The sequence below is a fragment of the Oryza brachyantha genome, chromosome 9 (assembly GCF_000231095.2).
Source record: "Oryza brachyantha chromosome 9, ObraRS2, whole genome shotgun sequence".
Classification (NCBI taxonomy): domain Eukaryota; kingdom Viridiplantae; phylum Streptophyta; class Magnoliopsida; order Poales; family Poaceae; genus Oryza; species Oryza brachyantha.
The window spans coordinates 14885728-14904842 of record NC_023171.2 but is presented as its reverse complement, the minus strand read 5'-3'; the positions used below and the strand labels follow the sequence as shown (position 1 = coordinate 14904842).

At 46.9% G+C, this 19115-nt stretch overlaps 2 protein-coding genes across 2 annotated transcripts; both read left to right on the top strand.

The window, feature by feature from the left end:
* The first annotated feature begins 10072 nt into the window (after positions 1–10072).
* On the top strand, positions 10073–11800 carry LOC121055395 (probable E3 ubiquitin-protein ligase ARI7). The gene has a single exon (XM_040527899.1). The coding sequence runs from the start codon at positions 10092–10094 to the stop codon at positions 11748–11750; it is 1659 nt and encodes a 552-aa protein (XP_040383833.1). The 5' UTR covers positions 10073–10091; the 3' UTR covers positions 11751–11800.
* A 1086-nt stretch (positions 11801–12886) lies between these two features.
* LOC102706876 (NADPH--cytochrome P450 reductase 3) lies at positions 12887–18125 on the top strand. The gene is made up of 18 exons (XM_015840965.2): positions 12887–13247; positions 13333–13392; positions 13495–13571; positions 13691–13748; positions 13839–13922; positions 14004–14040; positions 14545–14614; positions 14762–14956; positions 15038–15130; positions 15261–15489; positions 15581–15664; positions 15734–15885; positions 15964–16060; positions 16574–16723; positions 16805–16882; positions 17179–17301; positions 17381–17494; positions 17748–18125. The coding sequence occupies exons 1-18, from the start codon at positions 12909–12911 to the stop codon at positions 17826–17828; spliced, it is 2121 nt and encodes a 706-aa protein (XP_015696451.2). The 5' UTR covers positions 12887–12908; the 3' UTR covers positions 17829–18125.
* The last annotated feature ends 990 nt before the right edge of the window (positions 18126–19115 follow it).

The window sequence follows — 19115 nt, the reverse complement described above, 5'->3', positions numbered from 1 at the left end:
GAGCACGAGCAACATTTGCGGATTGTGCTAGAAAAGCTAAGGGAACACCAGTTGTACGCCAAGTTCAGCAAGTGTGATTTTTGGCTGCATGAAGTGAAGTTCCTTGGCCATGTGATCAATGCCCAAGGTGTAGCCGTAGACCCCAGTAATGTGGAGTCAGTGATCAAGTGGACCCCGCCTAAGACGGTTTCCCAAATCAGGAGTTTCTTAGGACTTGCGGGCTATTACCGCCGGTTCATTGAGAATTTCTCAAAGATAGCCAAGCCAATGACACAGTTGTTGAAAAAGGAAGAGAAGTTCAAGTGGTCAAGAGAGTGCGATAGGAGTTTTGAAGAGCTCAAGCAAAGGTTGGTTTCGGCACCCGTGTTGGTTTTGCCGGATCAAACGAAGGACTTCCAGGTTTACTGTGACGCATCCAGATCAGGACTGGGATGTGTGCTAATGCAAGAAGGAAAGGTGGTTGCTTACGCCTCTCGTCAGTTGAGACCACATGAGGGTAACTACCCGACTCACGACTTGGAATTAGCAGCTGTGGTGCATGCCCTAAAGATTTGGCGACACTACTTGATCGGTAACAAGTGTGAAGTGTATACGGATCATAAGAGTTTAAAGTATATCTTTACACAACCGGATTTGAATCTCCGTCAGCGAAGATGGTTGGAATTGATCAAGGATTATGATCTAAGTATCCACTACCATCCAGGCAAAGCGAATGTAGTTGCAGATGCCTTGAGCCGGAAGAATTACTGCAACGCTGCGATGTCAACAGAAGTTTGTGAGCAGTTGCAACAGGAGTTTGAACGACTAAATTTGGGTTTAGTCGACGAAGGTTTTGTGGCAGCCCTAGAAGCGCAGCCCACTTTGGTGGATCAAGTACGCCAATCCCAAGCAAATGATCCGGAGATAGCCGAACTAAAGAAAAATATGCGAGTTGGTAAGGCTCGAGATTTTTCAGAAGATGAACATGGAACAATCTGGATGGGAAACAGGTTGTGCGTACCAGATAACAAGGAGTTGAAGGAGTTGATACTCCAAGAAGCTCATCAAACCCAGTACTCTATTCACCCCGGGAGTACTAAGATGTATCAGGACCTCAAAGAAAAGTTTTGGTGGGTTAGTATGAAGAGAGAGATTGCAGAATACGTCGCCTTGTGCGATGTTTGTCAACGAGTCAAAGCAGAACACCAAAGGCCAGCAGGACTATTGCAACCTCTCCAGATTCCAGAATGGAAATGGGAAGAAATCGGGATGGATTTCATCACTGGTTTACCAAGGACTGCTGCTGGTCATGACTCGATTTGGGTAATTGTTGATCGATTGACAAAGGTCGCTCATTTCATACCAGTTCACACTACCTACTCAGGGAAAAGATTAGCCGAGATTTACTTGGCTAGGATCATGTGTCTACATGGAGTACCGAAGAAGATCGTTTCTGACCGTGGGAGTCAGTTTACTTCAAAGTTTTGGCAGAAGCTACAGGAAGAATTGGGAACCCGACTGAACTTCAGTACGGCTTATCATCCCCAGACAGATGGTCAGACAGAGAGGGTAAATCAGATTCTTGAAGATATGCTCAGAGCTTGCGCTCTCGACTTTGGTGGAACTTGGGATAAGAATCTACCGTATGCAGAGTTCTCATACAACAACAGTTATCAAGCCAGTCTGCAGATGGCACCTTTTGAAGCATTGTATGGGCGAAAGTGTCGTACACCCCTCTTCTGGGATCAAACAGGAGAACGTCAAGTTTTTGGGACTGAAGTTTTAAGCCAAGCGGAAGAAAAGGTCAGAATAATCCGTGAAAGGTTGAAAACGGCCCAAACCAGACAGAAGAGTTATGCGGATAATCGTCGAAGGGACTTAGCCTTCGAAGCAGGAGACTATGTGTACCTCCGCGTCACACCTTTGCGAGGAGCGCACCGGTTTCAGACCAAAGGAAAATTGGCACCACGTTTCGTGGGACCATACCGGATAGTGGAACGCAGGGGAGAGGTTGCGTATCAGTTGGAACTCCCCGCTAACATGGCCGGAATCCATGACGTGTTCCATGTGTCGCAGCTCAAGAAGTGTCTCCGTGTGCCTGAGGAACAGGCCAACTCCGAGCACATCGATCTGCAGGAAGATCTAACTTATGTGGAGAAGCCAGCACGGATTCTAGAAACCAGTGAAAGGAAAACTCGGAACCGTGTGATCAGATTCTGCAGGGTTCAGTGGAGTCACCACTCAGAAGAAGAAGCAACATGGGAAAGAGAAGATGAGCTCAAGGCCGCCCATCCGCACCTCTTCGCCAGTGCCTCCGAATCTCGGGGTCGAGATTCCGTTTAAGGGGGGTAGGTTTGTCACACCCGGAGTTTCGTCCTAAGCCTAAGTCGTAAAAAGAAATCCGTAAATAACAATTGGCTTAATTAACTCAGGAAAAATCCCTCTAAAAGGATTAATTCACTTAAATCGAGGCTCGCAAATCGACTAACAGGATTTAAATTCAAATTGCAGAAGTATAAAATTTGGCCAAACAAATTAATTTAAAACTCGGCAAAAGTGGGGTTTTCCTTTTTCCCTCCTTTTTCCTTTCTTTTTCCCTTCCTTCTCAAATTGGGCGGAAGTCCAATTTTCCTCCCTCTCTCTTTTTCCTTTTTCTTTCTCTTTTTCTTTTCCTTCCCGGGCCGGCCCAGCCGAGCCGGCCCATCCTCCTCCTCGGCCGGCCCAGCCGACCGGCCTCCCTCCGCCCGCCACCGCGCGCTCCGCCTGGGCCGCCGCTCGGCCCAGCTAGCCGCTCGCCCGCGCCGCGAGTCCGCGTCGCCTCCCTCCTCTCTCCCGCGCCACTGACAGGTGGGGCCCACCCGTCAGTGACTGTTCCGCGCCCGCGCCCGCGACGCGCCGCGTCCGAGCCGAACTCCGCCGCCGCGCCGCAACCACCGCCGCCGCATCTGCCGCCGCCGGGACCGCGTCGTCGCCGACTCGGTCTCCAACCTCCGCCCGCCCTAGCCGGTCGCCGCCACCCTATAAATCCCGAGTCGCCGCGCGCCGTCGCTCGCTTTCCATCGTCGCTCGAGTCGCCGCCGCGCTGCCGCCGTTCGTCGCCACCGCGCAATCTCGTCGCCCGTCGCCGGTCGTCGCCGCTCTGTTGCGTCACCACCTCCGTCCCTCTGTCGTCGACTTGTTGCCGCTCTCGCCGTCACCAGGGAGCCTCCTCGGCGCCGCGCGTTCCCTCGTCGCCCGGCCGCCGCCGCGTCTCGCCCGTCGCTGCCGCCGATCGATCTCCACCGCCACCACCGATCTCCCGCACCCGCCCGCGTCGCCACCTTCGCCTCGGTCTCGCCGACCCGTCCGCGCCCTCGCCGTCGCCGGTGAGCCACCGCACCCTCCTCCCCTCTTTCTCCCCCTTTCCGGCCGACCGCCGCCGAGTCGCGTGCCGTCGCCGGACGAGGCCGAAGCCCGCCGCTCCCGTCGGCCACCGTGGTCGTCGTCGCCTCCGCGTCGCCGACGTCTGGCCGCCGTCTCTTGCGCCCGCGCGTGCCGCGCTGCCGCCGCTCGCCAGCCGCCGTCTCTTGCGCCCGCGCGTGCCGCGCTGCCGCCGCTCGCCAGCCGCCGTCTCTTGCGCCCGTGCGTCGCCGCCCCGGCCGTCGTTGCCGTCGCGCCGTCACCGCTCGCCGGTCGTCGCCGTCGCCGTCGCCGTGCGCCGCCGCCGCCGCGTCGCCCGCCGCTCCCGCCGGTCGCCGCCGTCCGCCGAGCCGCGCGTTCGGTCCCCAGCTCTCTGTTCCCTCTCGCTGACGAGTGGGTCCCACTCGTCAGTCACTCCCCGCGCCCGCTCTCTCTCTCTCCTCCCGGGTCCCGCATGTCAGTCTCTCCCTTCCCCCTCTCTCTCACCGACAGGTGGTCCCCACCTGTCAGCCGTCAGCTTCCTCTCTCCTCGCTGACGTCAGCAGCCCCATTAATTGCGCAATAATTGATTTAGGACTTTTCTGTTTAGTTAAAAAACCGAGAAAACTTCTAAAATTCATAAGTAATTCATCTAGTCTCCGTTTAGGTCCATTCAAATTTCATTAAATTCATAAAATTATCAAGAATCCATTAAAAATAGTTTCTTTTGCTGTTTCAGTAGAGTTTGTGCCTGTTTTATTTATTTTTGTGCTTTGTCGCTTAGATTCGGACCCCGCCGAAGAGCCGGTTTACTTCGAGATCGTCGCCGAAGTTGCCCAAGGGCCAGAGCAAGGCAAGTGACACTCATCCTTGAACATATTGAACCCATTATTGCAAATTCCCCGCTTTATTATTTCAAATATGCATTGTTTTAATTAAAGTACTTACTTTATGCTATTTTCGGGTAAACCTTATTATTATGCCGTTGTTTATCCAACTTTGTTCATTGCTGGACCAGGGGTAACTTGATTAGAGTCAGGCCTAGGTTAATGCTTAGCCATGCTTAGAACAAGTAGCTCATGGGATCACATTTAATTGTGCTTAGTTCTGAATAGCCGAGATAATGATTCACTACCCGGTTCGGGTTAATGTCAACTAAAATATTGATAATGGTGGGCTGTGGGTGCATGGTTTTGAGAGTCGCACCCATGGCGATTAAGGACCGGTTCACGGGAAACCCTGGAAGTCGATAAGTGCTAACCACATGCCGAAATGGGTAAGGTGGGATTTGGAGCATGACTTCGAACTATTTGACGTACCCAGGCAAGGGTAGGCGTGATGGAGTATGGACGGGCAATCGTGGTGTAACGAAAGCTTCTCCTGCTTCCGGATCTACCGAGGCGCAAGAGGGGACTGCCCGACTTGGTGTAAAGGAGGGGGTGAAACCTGAAGTGTGGTACGATTAAATAGGGAGGGTTGTGTAACGGGTCCTATCACGGTCTCCTTTCCGGTATGCCGTGGTGGTATGTCGGCGCACGTTCAAGTGTAGTGGAGTCGTGTCTTGTGGGTACAGTAGTACACCTCTGATCAGAGTATAAACTATTCGAATAGCCGTGCCCACGGTTACGGGCGAACTCCCAGCTTCACTGTGATTAGTGAACCCTAATAACTTGAGTAAAATCTGTTGTCACTTGGGACCACTGCAGCGTGGGGTAACGTTGAGTAGTGGTTGGGCCTGTTGCAACGTGGTGTAACGTTGGACAGTGTTGTGGTATTTTACAACTGCTTATTTTATTTATGCTTTACTGTATTTAAATTACCTTTATTTCTTTCAGTCTCTGTTATTTATTTAAATTGCTGCTTTGTCGCAACTAACCCGAGCCTGTCCTTGTTAATCCCATTGCATCATTTGTTTCCCCCTTGTCCGTGTTACTTGTTGAGTACGGTGGTTTGTACTCAGCCTTGCTTACCTTTCCCAACCCAGAGCTAGAAGCAGAGTCCGATGGAGGTGCCTCTCAGGAGTGAGCTGTTCCGCCGTCGAAGTGTTGCCTGTGGACTGGAGCCGTACCCGCTGGAGCTAGTCTGCCCCTTTGTTTTTCTTTCCGCTGCATTTCCGCTAGAATAAGTGTAATTTTTCAGTTGTTTATAAGAACGATGGTTATGTAATCAACATTGTCTTTTTGTGTACCCTGGCTGGTCCTGGACAGGGATTCAATACACAATTAAGTTCAGAAATTCGTGTGAGTAATTTCTGGGCGTGACAACATGTCAGCCCCTGTTATTTTTCATTATAACCCTCAATTTTTTTAGTTTACGTAGAAGTCCAAAATTTTACGTTGAACCCCCTAAAAATTAGGAAAAAAAGTAAATTACCCCAACCTCCATCGTCGGACTGTCCCCATTCCTTCTCACGCCGACACTGTCTCCCCCAAACTTCCTCCCCTGTGCGCCGTTGTCGTCGCCCCCCTTCTTCATCTTCATGTGGCGCGACGCGGATCTGACGACGGTGGTGGAGGCGGCGGAGCTCGAGCGGCATCTGTGGAGCTCGGGCCTCGGCGGTGACAGTCGAGCTGCAGCGGCGGTCCAGCTACGGTAGGTACTTCTGCTCCTCCCCTTCCATCGCACCGTCGCTTTCTTCTCGCCATCCTAGGGCGCTATAGCTGAGGCTCCTATGTTCTCTGTGAGAGACAAGGAGCATTTCTAAGTCAAGCCAATCTGGAGCCACGAATCCGACATGGCGACGTAGAACCACTTGCCACATCACCGCATTGTTCATGCTCTTAGCTCCCTCCAGCTTGGCCGAATTAAACGTCGTCGTGTGGCTTGTATGGGAGAGCGATCCCCTCTGCTCATGGACACGCCGCGTGTGAGCCGTCCACACGTCATCCTTCGGCTCGTCATTCCACGCACTTCTAAGGGCTCACACATCGCAAGCTATCCATGTGGGTAGCTATAGTATGGTCACTATGAATAGTATATGTATTTTTCTAATCATATTTGTTATTTTTGTTATGAATTGTATAAGTCATATTTGAACTTGTATGTATGTATAGTGATATTTTTATATTAATCTATTTGTATAATTTTTTTCAAATTTTTTGATGACTATTTGGATATATCACATCCCCTCTTCTTGTGTATTGCATGTTATCTAAATAGTCATTAAAAAATAGGAAAAAATTGTGAAGATGGATTAATATGTGATATATCACTACACAAACATACAAGTTAAAATATGACTTCTATAATTCATAATAAAAACAATAAATTAAACCGTAAATACTATACAGATACTCACAATCATATTACGACGTTAATGGTCTGTATGCAGTCTGATTTTTGTTGCCACGTGCTTAAGGGTGAGTTGGACAGTAAGTGAAAGGGAAGAATAAGAAGATCACCCAGATAAATTAAGCATTAGTAGCTTTTACATACTTAGAAAATAAAGTCTTCAAAATCCAGAGAAATGTGTGAACCAAAATTTCTACGTAGTTATAGGTTAGGACAAAATACTATAATACCCCTCGTTAAATATTAGATTTGGATCCAACTCTATAGGTTAGGAGTGAGTAGGTAGTTATAGGTATAATAGATATATTTGGATAAGAAGTGATTGATGTGATAATTTTAGAACAAATTTTGAGTTCTAAGAGAAAGTATTTTGGGATAAAGATAGCACGTCACAATTTTCGATGTTAATGGTTTACCCTCCCATCTTTTCACTTCTGCTTATACTTATAAATCAAAATTTAATTTTTCATCTTAAATTTAGAATTGATTTTAGAGCTAGGTCATGACTCTGAGTTAGAAGTTAGAGATGAAAAAAATAAATAAAAAATAAAAGTCCACGCGAAAAGACCAAATGCCCTCGCTCTCAAACCCTATCTTCTCTCTCTCACTCTCTCTGACCGACAGGAGCAAGGAGGCAGGCGGGGGTTGCGGCGGCGAGCGGAGGCGGCGGCCGGCGGGGGCAGCGCGCGCGCGGAGGGGCGGCGGCGGCGGCTCGCGCTCGCGCGGCGGGGGCAGCGTGCGCGGAGGATCCAGTTGCAAACCTCCCCCTTCCGCATGGAGTCCGACGGCGACGACACGCCGCCGCCGCAGGAGCCGCCGTGCGGCGCGGGCCACCGCGCGTCGCACACGCTGCCGACCTCGGCGGGCGCCAGCCTCTCCTTGGCGCTCGCCGACCTGGCCTTCCTCGCGCCGCTCCGCGTGGCGCACCCACGCCTGCTCGCCGCGCCTCTCGCCGACGCGCTCGCGGGAGCCGCCGCCCGCCTCGACGCTGCGCTCGCGGCCCAGGCGTCCGATTTGGCGGCCGACCTCGCCGCCGCCGTGGGCGCCACCGCCGTCTCCGAGCTTGTCGCCCGTATCGCCCGCGTCCTCTCCTCCGGCTCGCTCGTCAAGCACCTCCAGATTCGCTGCTGCTTTCTCTTTGGAAAGGCGAAAATGCGTGCGCTAGCTCTAGACGTGGCTGCTGGTGAGCTGAGGTGCAGTGGTGGACGGAGTATTGGAGTGTTTGAACAATATTTTACTACTAGCATATGTGATGCAAACGACAGTCTAAACTGTATCTTCTGCTGAAGAGGACTGCGGAACATGGTACTTGTTAATTGCTTTGATGTACAACTCATGAGAATTTTGTTTAAATTAATCAAATTTGAGTTGAATTTAGTTCAAATTTTAGCTGAATTTAGTTCAAATTTTAGTTGAATTTTACTACATTGGTCAATTTAATCAAAATTCACTGAAATATCAAACAAATTTGTCTCAAGTAGTAAATTAGTTATTACATGGTATAGATGTACAAAATTGGGCCAAATGTGCAATAAGCAGTTATAAGTATGTCAAATATGTAAGGTAAAAACGTTAATTCATGTCTCATTTAACACCGTTAAGCTCAACTTAACGGACTAGGGTTAGCCGACGCCTTCGTTTTTGAAAAACGAGGTTAAATCTGCAAAGTAAAAAAAATAAAATCAAATGTATAGTTAGACTTCAAAACGAGGTCATTTATGCAATAGCCCCATTGATTTTAGAGTATTTGCATCATAGTTTGTTTTCTAGTCTTCCCCTTTTTTTTTTTGAAAGGAATCATCACAAGAGTGTGATATTTCATTAAATAAGGCGGAATAAGATACAGACCCCTAGGGGTGAAGAAGACAAAAGGCGAAAAGGAAGGAGAACATAAAAAATGAAAACGAAAGATTAGGGGATTCTATAGAGAATTTGGGAGTAAATCTCTAAGCCTCTTGGTGCCTGCCATGGTCTATACTTTTGCCTCTTCTTTTATTTTTGCCATAGGCTGGAGACTCTCCTTCCGGTTGAAGACACGCCGGTTTCTCTCTTTCTATATCTCCTAAGCGATTAGGAGGATGACGGTTAGTAGCCCTTTCTTTGGTACTCCCTTGACGCTCGACAACGTCTCACACCAGTCTTGCCTTTTAGGTTTACTAGCAAGGATGTTTGTGCTTCGCTACGGGTAAAAAGAATCATTATATCTTAAAGACACCACTAAAACATAAATAGAATTCAGAATTAATTATTAATTAAGTTGACCAAATGATAACTATATGTCATGTTTGCATAATTTAACAGACAAACAAGTCCATAAAGAGTATAAATTAATCGTTGCACATTTTCACTATATATGGTCAAATAATAGGCATGTGAATGTGAAATTGTTTTATAATTTGTAAAATTATTTTGCATTTATAATCTAATAAAGATAACTGGATGGTAGACCACTCGCACAGACGAAAGACTTACTACGTATCTGAGATTTCTGTACTTTGTTTACACAATAATTCTTCTGTACAATGAGATTTATTTTTTACAAAAAATATATTTCTTCACAATCTCAATTTTTTGATTGCTACGTTCTCAAAATTATTTATCATATTTTTCGTATTTCACATTCTCAAATTTATTTTAACTGTTAAATTTCTAATTTTTTCTATTACTTCGTTCTTAAGTTTCTGGAACATCTTAAAAATTTATATATTTTTCCCGACGGTGCATTCTCAAGTTTAAAACACAGTAGAAAAAATAGTGCATCATTGGTGGAAAAATTAGATGAGAAAAACTAAAAAGAGAAAAAAAAGCATCATCAGTGGAAAAATTAAATGAGAAAAACTAAAAATTGTGTCGTCTGTTTATTTTTAGAAAAAATAAAGATAAATGATGAAAGGGTGCATGGGATACGTATTTTTGCTGGAAATTTCCCGAGAAAAATTAAAGAGATGCGTTCTCGGTGGAAAAATTAAATTGGAAAAACTAAAAAGAGAAGAAGAAAAATAAAGAGATGCGTAGTCGGTGGAAAAAATTAAAATGAGAAAAACTAAAAAATGTGTCGTCGTGCAGCAGCTAAGAGAAAATTAAAATAACGTAACGTAACACGAGATTGCACGTAGCAGATAAAAGGAAGGAAAATTTTACCTTGGGCAGGAATCGAACCCAAGACCGATCGTGCACTGGACCACCAAGTCGATTCTTAATTTGATTGAGCGAGAACGGTGTTTTTACGAGTCGCGGCACTGTCACGGTCCGAGACAATAACACAATCGGACGGACGTGGGAAAAATCGCAAAAAAGAAGCTGGAGGTGGAATCGAACCCGTACGTCCCGGTTATCCCGACTAGTGATCGGAGTAGATGGAAAATTGTGCTATAAAAATTCAGTCTTTCCCCGTGAATCCATTAATCCGTTCTCGACCTAGGTTGCTTGCACGCAGAGCAGTCATGTCGAGAGATGGCGAGGATAGCTACTATGCCACCGACGACTACGACTATTACACCGACGACGAGGTGGACGACGACGATGATTGTATGCTTGAAGTTGGCGACGATGACGACGATTGTATGCTTGAAGTGGGCGATGACAATTATGATGGGGAGCCAGAGGATGACGCCGGCGACGACGATGAGTGTGGTTTGCAGGAGGCTCAGGAGAAGGAGGACGTCGCGTCGGCGATGGAGAAGGCATACGTCATACTAACCCAGGACGGTGTACGCGCGCGGCAGGAGGAGGACGTAGCCATGGTCTGCGAGGTGCTCTCGGTCCCGCCGGGCTTCGCCGCCGTCCTCCTCCGCCACTTCAAGTGGAGCCCCGACCTGCTCCAGGAAGCGTGGTTCTTGGACGAGCGGCGCGTACGCGACGCCGTCGGGTTGGCGCCGGGCGCCGCCGCGCCCATGCTGGAGAACAGCCGGCGGCTCACCTGCGCCATCTGCTGCGACCAGTTCTCCGCCGGCCAGATGAGGTCGGCCGGGTGCTCCCACTTCTACTGCGTCGAGTGCTGGCGTGGGTACGTCCGCGCGGCGGTCGTCGACGGCCCGCGGTGCCTGTCGCTCCGGTGCCCGGACCCGTCCTGCTCGGTTGCCGTCGTGCGGGAGCTGGTCGACGCGGTCGCCGGCAGCAAGGACAGGGAGTGGTACGCGACGTTCGCGCTCCGGTCGTACGTGGAGGAGAGCACCCGGCTCAAGTGGTGCCCGGGGCCCGGGTGCAGCCGCGCCGTGGAGTTCGTCGGCTCCGGCGGCGACAGCCGGAGCAACGACGTGTTCTGCACGTGCGGGCACGAGTTCTGCGGGCAGTGCGGCGAGCAGGCGCACCGGCCGGTGTCGTGCGAGACGGTGTCCATGTGGATGGCGAAGAGCAGCTCGGGGTCGGCGACGGCGAGGTGGTTGCTCTTCCACACGAAGCACTGCCCCGAGTGCCGGCGGCCGATCGAGAAAAACCACGGGTGCATGCACATGACGTGCCGCGAGCCATGCTCCCACGAGTTCTGCTGGCTCTGCCTCGAGCCATGGAAGGGCCACCGGAACTGCGGGCGGTACTGGGCCGACGGCCCGGTGGTGGGCAGCAAGGCGGCGGAGAACACGGACGAGGAGCGGCAGCGGCAGGCGAGGGCGTCCCGGAACAGGTACATCTACCACTACGAGCGGTGGGACGCGAACCTCAGGTCGCTGCGCGTGGTGCTCGACGACATGGAGGCGCTGGAGAGGTCGGAGCTGGAGGAGATGGCGTCGGCGGCGGACGTGCCGGCGACGGAGCTGGGGTTCGTGACGGAGGCGTACAAGCAGGTCGGCGAGGGGCGGCGGGTGCTCGGCTGGGCGTACGCGTACGGCTACTACCTGGACCCGGAGCACGACGCCGCCAAGCGGCGGCTGTTCGACTACCTGCAGGAGGACGCCAACGCGTCGCTGGAGCGGCTGCACGTCTGCGCCGAGCAGGAGAGGAAGGTCGTGTTCACCCCCGGCGACGAGGAGGTCACCGTCGACTTCGACAAGTACCGGGCCTACAGGGAGAAGCTCGCCGGGCTCACCATGGTCACGCGCCACTACTTTGAGAACCTCGTCAAAGCGTTCGCCGGCGACCTTGCCGAAGTTTCCTCCTCTAGCTAGGGAAAGTATTAAATGTCATCTTAGTTTCTTTGGAATCACCTGGCCCTCGTCTTTACACCCTGCTTATGTTTGTAACTGTAAGCTGAAATTAATGAAATATTATTAATCTCATGGTGCTGCTTGACTTTTCTCTAAACCTGCCTACTAACATCTGACCGTTCCAATTTAGGTCTGGTTTAGTTCCAAAAACTTTCCAAAAACATCACATCGAATCTTTAAATATCTAAATGAAGCATTAAATATAGATGAATCAACAAACTAATTGCACAGTTATGTGAGAAATCGTGAGACGAATCTTTTGAGCCTAATTAGAACGTGATTAGCCATAAGTGCTACAGTAACCAATATATGATAATGACGAATTAATTAGGCTCAAAAATACGTCTTGCGATTTTCAGTCGGAATCTAAAATTTATTTTGTAATTAGAGTATGTTTAATATTTCAAATGGATATCCAAAAACTTGATTTGATGTTTTGCAAAAACTTTTACAAACTAAACACCCCCTTAACTATATTCATAGATTTTTTATCTAACATCTGACCGTTCATCTTATTTAAAATATTTATTAAAAGAATTAAAATAATCACATATAAATTATTATTTATTTTTTGTCAAGTAGTTATAATAAAAATACTAACTACAAAATACTTTAAACAAATTAGATTGTCAAACATAAACGATGGTCTCTTCGTAGTACGGAGGCATACGAAGGCAGTGCATAGCACGTTCGCTGTCAAGGTCGTCGCAAGAATCGGGAGACGGCGACGGTAACGAGCACAGCACAGGTCGCCGCGTTGTTGTAGTTGGTTCCGGCGAAGCAGCCTACCAGGACATTCCAGACCCGACACAGAATAACAAAAGCAAACCATGCATGCGGCGCACCCAACGTAACGGTAGCGGCCAAGTCCCACGGTGCACCGCATCTCCACGGGACGTGTCACCCCGCCACACCACGTAACGTAACGAGTTACAATACAATACATACCTCAACCAAAAAAGAAAAAAAAAATTCTCCCACGTTTTGGGCACCGGAACACGCGCACACGTGAACGCCGCGTCGCTCTGCGCTGCTTGGTCCGACTCCGACTCCGACCCGTCTCGTCCCTCTCTCTCTCTCTCTCTCTCTCCGCGCGGCGCCGCCGCCTCGATCGCATCGATGGACTCCGGCGGCGGGGCGATGAGGCCCTCGGCCCTGGACCTGCTGGCGGCGCTGCTCACCGGCCGGGGCCCGGAGGATGGGGCGGGGGCGGGGTGGTCGCTCGCCGAGAACCGCCAGCTGCTCGTGCTGCTCACCACCTCCCTCGCCGTCCTCGTCGGCTGCGGCGTCGCGCTGCTCGTCCGCCGCTCCGCCGCGTCGCCGCCGGCCGCCAAGGAGCAGCCGCGGCCCCTCGCCCCCGCGAAGAAGCAGGCAGACGAGCCTGACCCCCACGACGGCCGCCAGAGGGTCGCCGTCTTCTTCGGCACGCAGACTGGCACCGCCGAGGGCTTCGCCAAGGTCGGATTGATTCTGCTCTCTGTCCTCTCGCCCTATCCATCCCGTGCACCCCCAACCCCGGGCTTAATTAGTTGTGGGTTCGCAGGCGCTTGCGGAGGAGGCCAAGGCGCGCTACGACAAGGCCGTCTTCAAGGTGCTCGATCTGGTAAGCTGCTGCGATTTGCTGCCACTAACGCTGCTCAAAAAATTCATACGCTTTTGCCTTCTCTGTATTGATTCATCCATGCCTCTCTTGTTCGGGGTTTAGGATGAGTATGCTGCGGAGGATGAGGATTTTGAACACAAACTTAAGAAGGAGAACATCGCCCTGTTCTTCCTGGCAACGTAGGTGCCATCTCCACTTCTGCTATTTCTTAGTGGATATCGATTAAGTCGGGATAAACTAGAGTGGTTGAATTTTGGTTCCAATGAATACCTAAGTTGCCATCCTATTGTTGTCACAGGTATGGAGATGGGGAGCCAACGGATAATGCGGCGAGGTTCTATAAATGGTTTGCGGAGGTTTGATCTCAAATCTACAGTTCATATAGCACTTTCACAGGTGAGCGTTGTATTTTCTGTTAATGGCCTTTTTGTTTGGTTCGAGTGCAGGGGAATGAGAGAGGCGAGTGGTTGAGTAATCTTCGGTTTGGGGTCTTTGGCCTTGGAAATAGGCAGTACGAGCATTTTAACAAGGTTTGCTGGTGCTTCTACATTGATGTTAGGCGTATATATAGAGCCCGATTTGTATACTTACATTGTCTTTTTAAACTGAAGGTTGGAAAGGTGGTTGACCAACTCCTCGCTGAACAAGGTAACCAAAGTTTGAATGACTACAATGCATTACCGTTTTATCTATATTCCAAAGTCATAACTTTGCATGTATCGTTCATGCTCACCCAAGAGCTGTATGCTAATAAACATTGGCAGAAATTAGAGTACAGGATAAGGGATACAACTTAATGCAATCTTTTTATGTAGTTACTCAGTAACGTGCTCTGAAAAGCCTTATAATTTTATCAGCGCGGTTTGCTGCTAGGATCACATGCTTTATTAATACTTCAATCTTATACCTTTTCATCTACCAATATTCTGTAGAGTGCTTATTAGACTCAGAACTCAGAAGTGGGGCTATTAATGTAGTATAAGTGTGCAGCTAAATCAAATTAGACTTATCTCCAATGGATCTGAGCAATAGGTTTATCATGTAGTAATTTTCAGTGAGATATTCTTCATCTTTGCAACATTCTGGTCACATGATTTCTAACCTGTCGTGTTCTTTATCATTTGGGTTCACTCTTCTCCACATCTCTTACAGGTGGAAAACGCATTGTTCCTCTTGGTCTTGGAGATGATGATCAATGCATTGAGGATGACTTCAATGCATGGTACGCACTGTAATGAGCTTACCTTGGTCACAACTTTGAACTCAGGCATTGATTTGACAATGATTCTATTTGTGCATATATATATATTTTTAACATCGGTATCAAATTTATAAAACAAAAGCTAATGCTTTGGTTGTTCAACTAAAGGAAGGAACTTCTGTGGCCAGAATTGGATAAATTGCTGCGTGTTGAAGATAATACATCGCCAGCACCAACTCATTACACAGCTGCTATTCCTGAATATAGAGTTGTATTGGTTGAACCAGAGGAAGCCATGCATATGAACAAAACTTTTAGTCTCAGTAATGGTCATGCTGTATATGACATTCAGCATCCTTGCAGGTATGAGATTATTTCTTTTATGAGCCTGCATTGAGACACTGGGTGTGGTTTGAACAAACTCTGATCATGCGTTTCTTGCAGAGCAAATGTGGCTGTGCGGCGGGAGCTTCATACGCCAGCTTCTGACCGGTCTTGCATTCATTTAGAGTTTGATATTGCAGGGACTAGTCTTATGTAAGCATATGCTATTATCTGGATTTGTTACTCTCCAAATTTAGGAGTTGGTTGAGAAAATTGCAGACATGTTCCTTCTTTCATCGGTGTGCAGGCTTCAGACTGCTAATGACCCCCATTTTTTGAACAGATATGGGACTGGGGATCATGTCGGTGTATATGCTGAAAACTGCACAGAGACTGTAGAGGAGGCAGAAAATCTGTTAGGTTATTCACCAGATACCTTATTCTCAATTTATTCTGACCAAGAGGATGGCACTCCACTTTTCGGGGGTTCTTTGCCATCTCCTTTCCCTTCTCCTTGTACTGTGAGGACTGCACTAGGCAGATATGCTGACCTTCTGAGTTCTCCTAAGAAGGTGATTTTTTGCAGATCTAACTTGTATTCTATATACTTTTTTTTTCTGGATATTGGTATTTATATCAATATTTCTTAATTGGTTGATGCAGAGTGCTTTAATTGCTTTGGCTGCCCATGCATCTGATCCCAAAGAGGCTGAGAGGCTAAGACACCTAGCATCCCCTGCTGGAAAGGTTAGTTTTTAATATAAGTTTATACTTTCTGATGTTGGTGGTGTTTCTCACGTGAGCTTCATTGGGCAGAAGGAGTATTCTCAATGGATAGTTTCTAGTCAACGAAGTCTCTTGGAAGTTTTGTCAGAGTTCCCATCAGCAAAGCCTCCACTTGGTGTCTTCTTTGCAGCTATTGCTCCGCGACTGCAGCCGAGATACTACTCGATTTCTTCCTCACCGAGGTCTGGTCAGAAATTATACCATTCTAACCTAAGCAAATTGACCTATCAATTTAAAGCCATTCTATTACATTGCTGCAGGATGGCTCCGACAAGAATTCATGTAACATGTGCACTAGTGTATGGGCCAACCCCTACTGGAAGGATCCATAAAGGAGTTTGTTCTACTTGGATGAAGGTATACTAGTCCTTGTTCTATCATAGTGAGAAGGCACTCTGTTTCCATATTATAGTCACTGTGCATTCTGCATCTCTTTTTTCAAGATTGGTAGATAATTGAATATGGCCATTGTAAATCATGAACCTGTTTCTGTCCCCTTTCAGAAACTCCATGTTGAATCATAGTTCTCATGGTGAACTTACCATGATGGCTGTGTGTCATTATGTCAATGATATTAAACAACTCATTTGATTCAGTAACAGTTTTGTATTACTTCGTAAAAATTATATGAGACTTCCAAGGGTTCTTGATATATGTCGTCTGTAGTTGTTGACCTGTTTCCATGTATACATTATTACTTAAAGGTTTTATTTTTCAAAGGAGAACACTTGTTTTTATCTTGGGAGGAAAATTTACCTTTGAAAATAATGATTATATGGTCAAGTATAAAAATATAGCTGTTTGAAGTATGTTATGATGATGCCATCCAGTAAACATTTTAGTCTGATGATTGTGCTATTGAGAATACAGAACTCAACTCCCTTGGAAGAGAGCCAAGAATGTAGCTCGGCACCGATTTTTGTGAGGCAGTCAAACTTCAAACTGCCCACTGATCCTACTGTGCCTATTGTAATGATAGGCCCTGGAACTGGTCTTGCACCTTTTAGGGGCTTCTTACAGGTTTGCTTTCCCTTTTTCCTGTTTCCTCAAATATTGACCCTTATGATTTCAATTGATTTATTATGCATTTGGCACTGGCAGGAAAGACTAGCTCTAAAGGAAACTGGTGTAGAACTTGGCCATGCCATCCTATTCTTTGGGTGCAGAAATCGGAAGATGGTATGACTTAGATTTCTACCTTATTCATATTCATCTACAGTTTGTATTAAGAAAACTTTACAATTTATGAATCTGTTGGTCATAGGTGTTTTTTTAAAATGTAGTAAGAATACTATGAATATCTGCCACAGATATTGTGTAATGTGGTTGTGCACACATGCACCTTGTGAGAGATCTCCTTAACTGTCAGAAAACTTTTCTGCATTGTAGTTTGTGTCGGAAACTATCTTATTGGTGATCGGTAATTAGAACACTTCCTAGCCTCTTAAATTCCCTTACTGGTGTGCTCTGTTCAGGACTTCATATATGAGGATGAGCTCAACAATTTTGTTGATGCCGGTGCATTGTCCAAGTTGAGTATAGCCTTTTCTCGTGAGGGTCCTACAAAGGAGTATGTTCAGCACAAAATGACAGAGAAGGTAATGCATTGATCCTTTTGTGTTAATATAAGGTAGTTTTTATTTCCTTTTTATCACCATTGCTTTGTTATATTCCCAGGCTCCCGAGATCTGGAGCATCATTTCTCAGGGTGGTTACATTTATGTCTGTGGTGACGCAAAGGGCATGGCTAGAGATGTACACCGCACACTACACACCATCGTGCAGGAACAGGTATTGTTAGCATCACAAAGTGTATGTTATATCATCACCGGGGTATCTGTTGGATCCAGTTTTCTTAGTGGGAGGGTGGGGTGATGCACTAGAGAGAAATGCACATTTCTAAATCAGAGATCAAAATAAATCCAGAGTTTTGACGTGCTTTTACTGGCAAAAATACTTTGTTGCATCGTTTTCGGCAAGCAGTATTAAGTAGTACTAGCTTGCTTTCATCTCAACTTGCTGAATGTTTGCCTTGAATTTTCAGGGTTCTTTGGATAACTCTAACACAGAAAGCTACGTGAAGAGCTTGCAGATGGAAGGGAGATACTTGAGAGATGTTTGGTGATAAAGGTCTCGACCTCAGAAATTCACTCGTGTTTCTGCCAATATGTAATACTTCCATAAATACAAGAGCGTTCATTAGGAGTTAGTGAAACGTCAAAATTATATGTCAGAAAATAGTCCCCGATTGCAGTCTGTAGGATTCATCAGATTTGTATGAACTATGAAGGATAGGGGATTACTTAAATACAGGACTGCAGCCTAGCAATTAATTAATTAATTATTTGCTCAAGAAATCGGCATTGCTGTGATTTCTGAGAATGAACCTAAATAATACAGGCATTTGTTTGCCATTTATACCGATGAAGCTTGGTCTGTGAGCTCGAATAGAAGGCAATTGAATTGAAAAATCATGAGACAACATAACCTGTCACTCTATCAGTTGGAGCTAAAGAACTCCAGTTTCATCAGGTCATGGAACCTGTCAGCTATCATCAGGTCAACGAAGCTGAGCACATCTCCACTGCAAACCCAACATTGACTGTCTGAAAAGCTCCTTTGATTGATGCATATATATGAGTCGTTCATCTCTCCTAGTTTTGACGTGTCGATTTGTAACAGCTTACAAATTTACAAGTCACATGCTAATTGTGCCTATCCTTTCAGTTTGCGTCGGTGATATGCATGCATGCACATTGCATTGATTAGCTATATAGAGGTCTAGAGCCGCTGTATCCGGCATATGAATCATATGGTCGCAGCAAAGTGATATGATAGTAGTGGCTAGTAACACTGCAATACGCACATCATCGCTTAGTAATAATCCCTCCGTCTTAAAATAAACAAAACCTTTGATATGATTCAACCAATCATATGTATTTAGATTTACATTGTTATCGTTAGGATATGTTCTATTTAATCCTAGATATATTTATTTTAGATGGAATATGTGAGATCGTGTAGGCATAGACATCTCAGATGTGACAGCTCTTTAGCTGCGTAAATCATGTAGAATTGTTAGATTGTAAATCATAAATAGTATTTTATATGTGATTAATTTTTTTTAATTTTTTAAAATAAGACGGATGGCTAAACATTGGACATTGATGATCAAAAGCTTGTTTTATTTCGGGACGGAGGGTGTACTTTTGCCAGGTCAATGAATTGCATATGTATGCTTGCAAGTATTCAACACCGTGTCTGCAGCCATCTGGTCAACGACAGATAGATGCATGCTGACTACATCTCCACTTCAAAGCCAACATTGACTGACCGAAAAGCTCCCTTGATTGATGCACATATTAGAGTTGTTCATCTCATCTAGCTTGGACATGTCGATTTGTTTTACAAG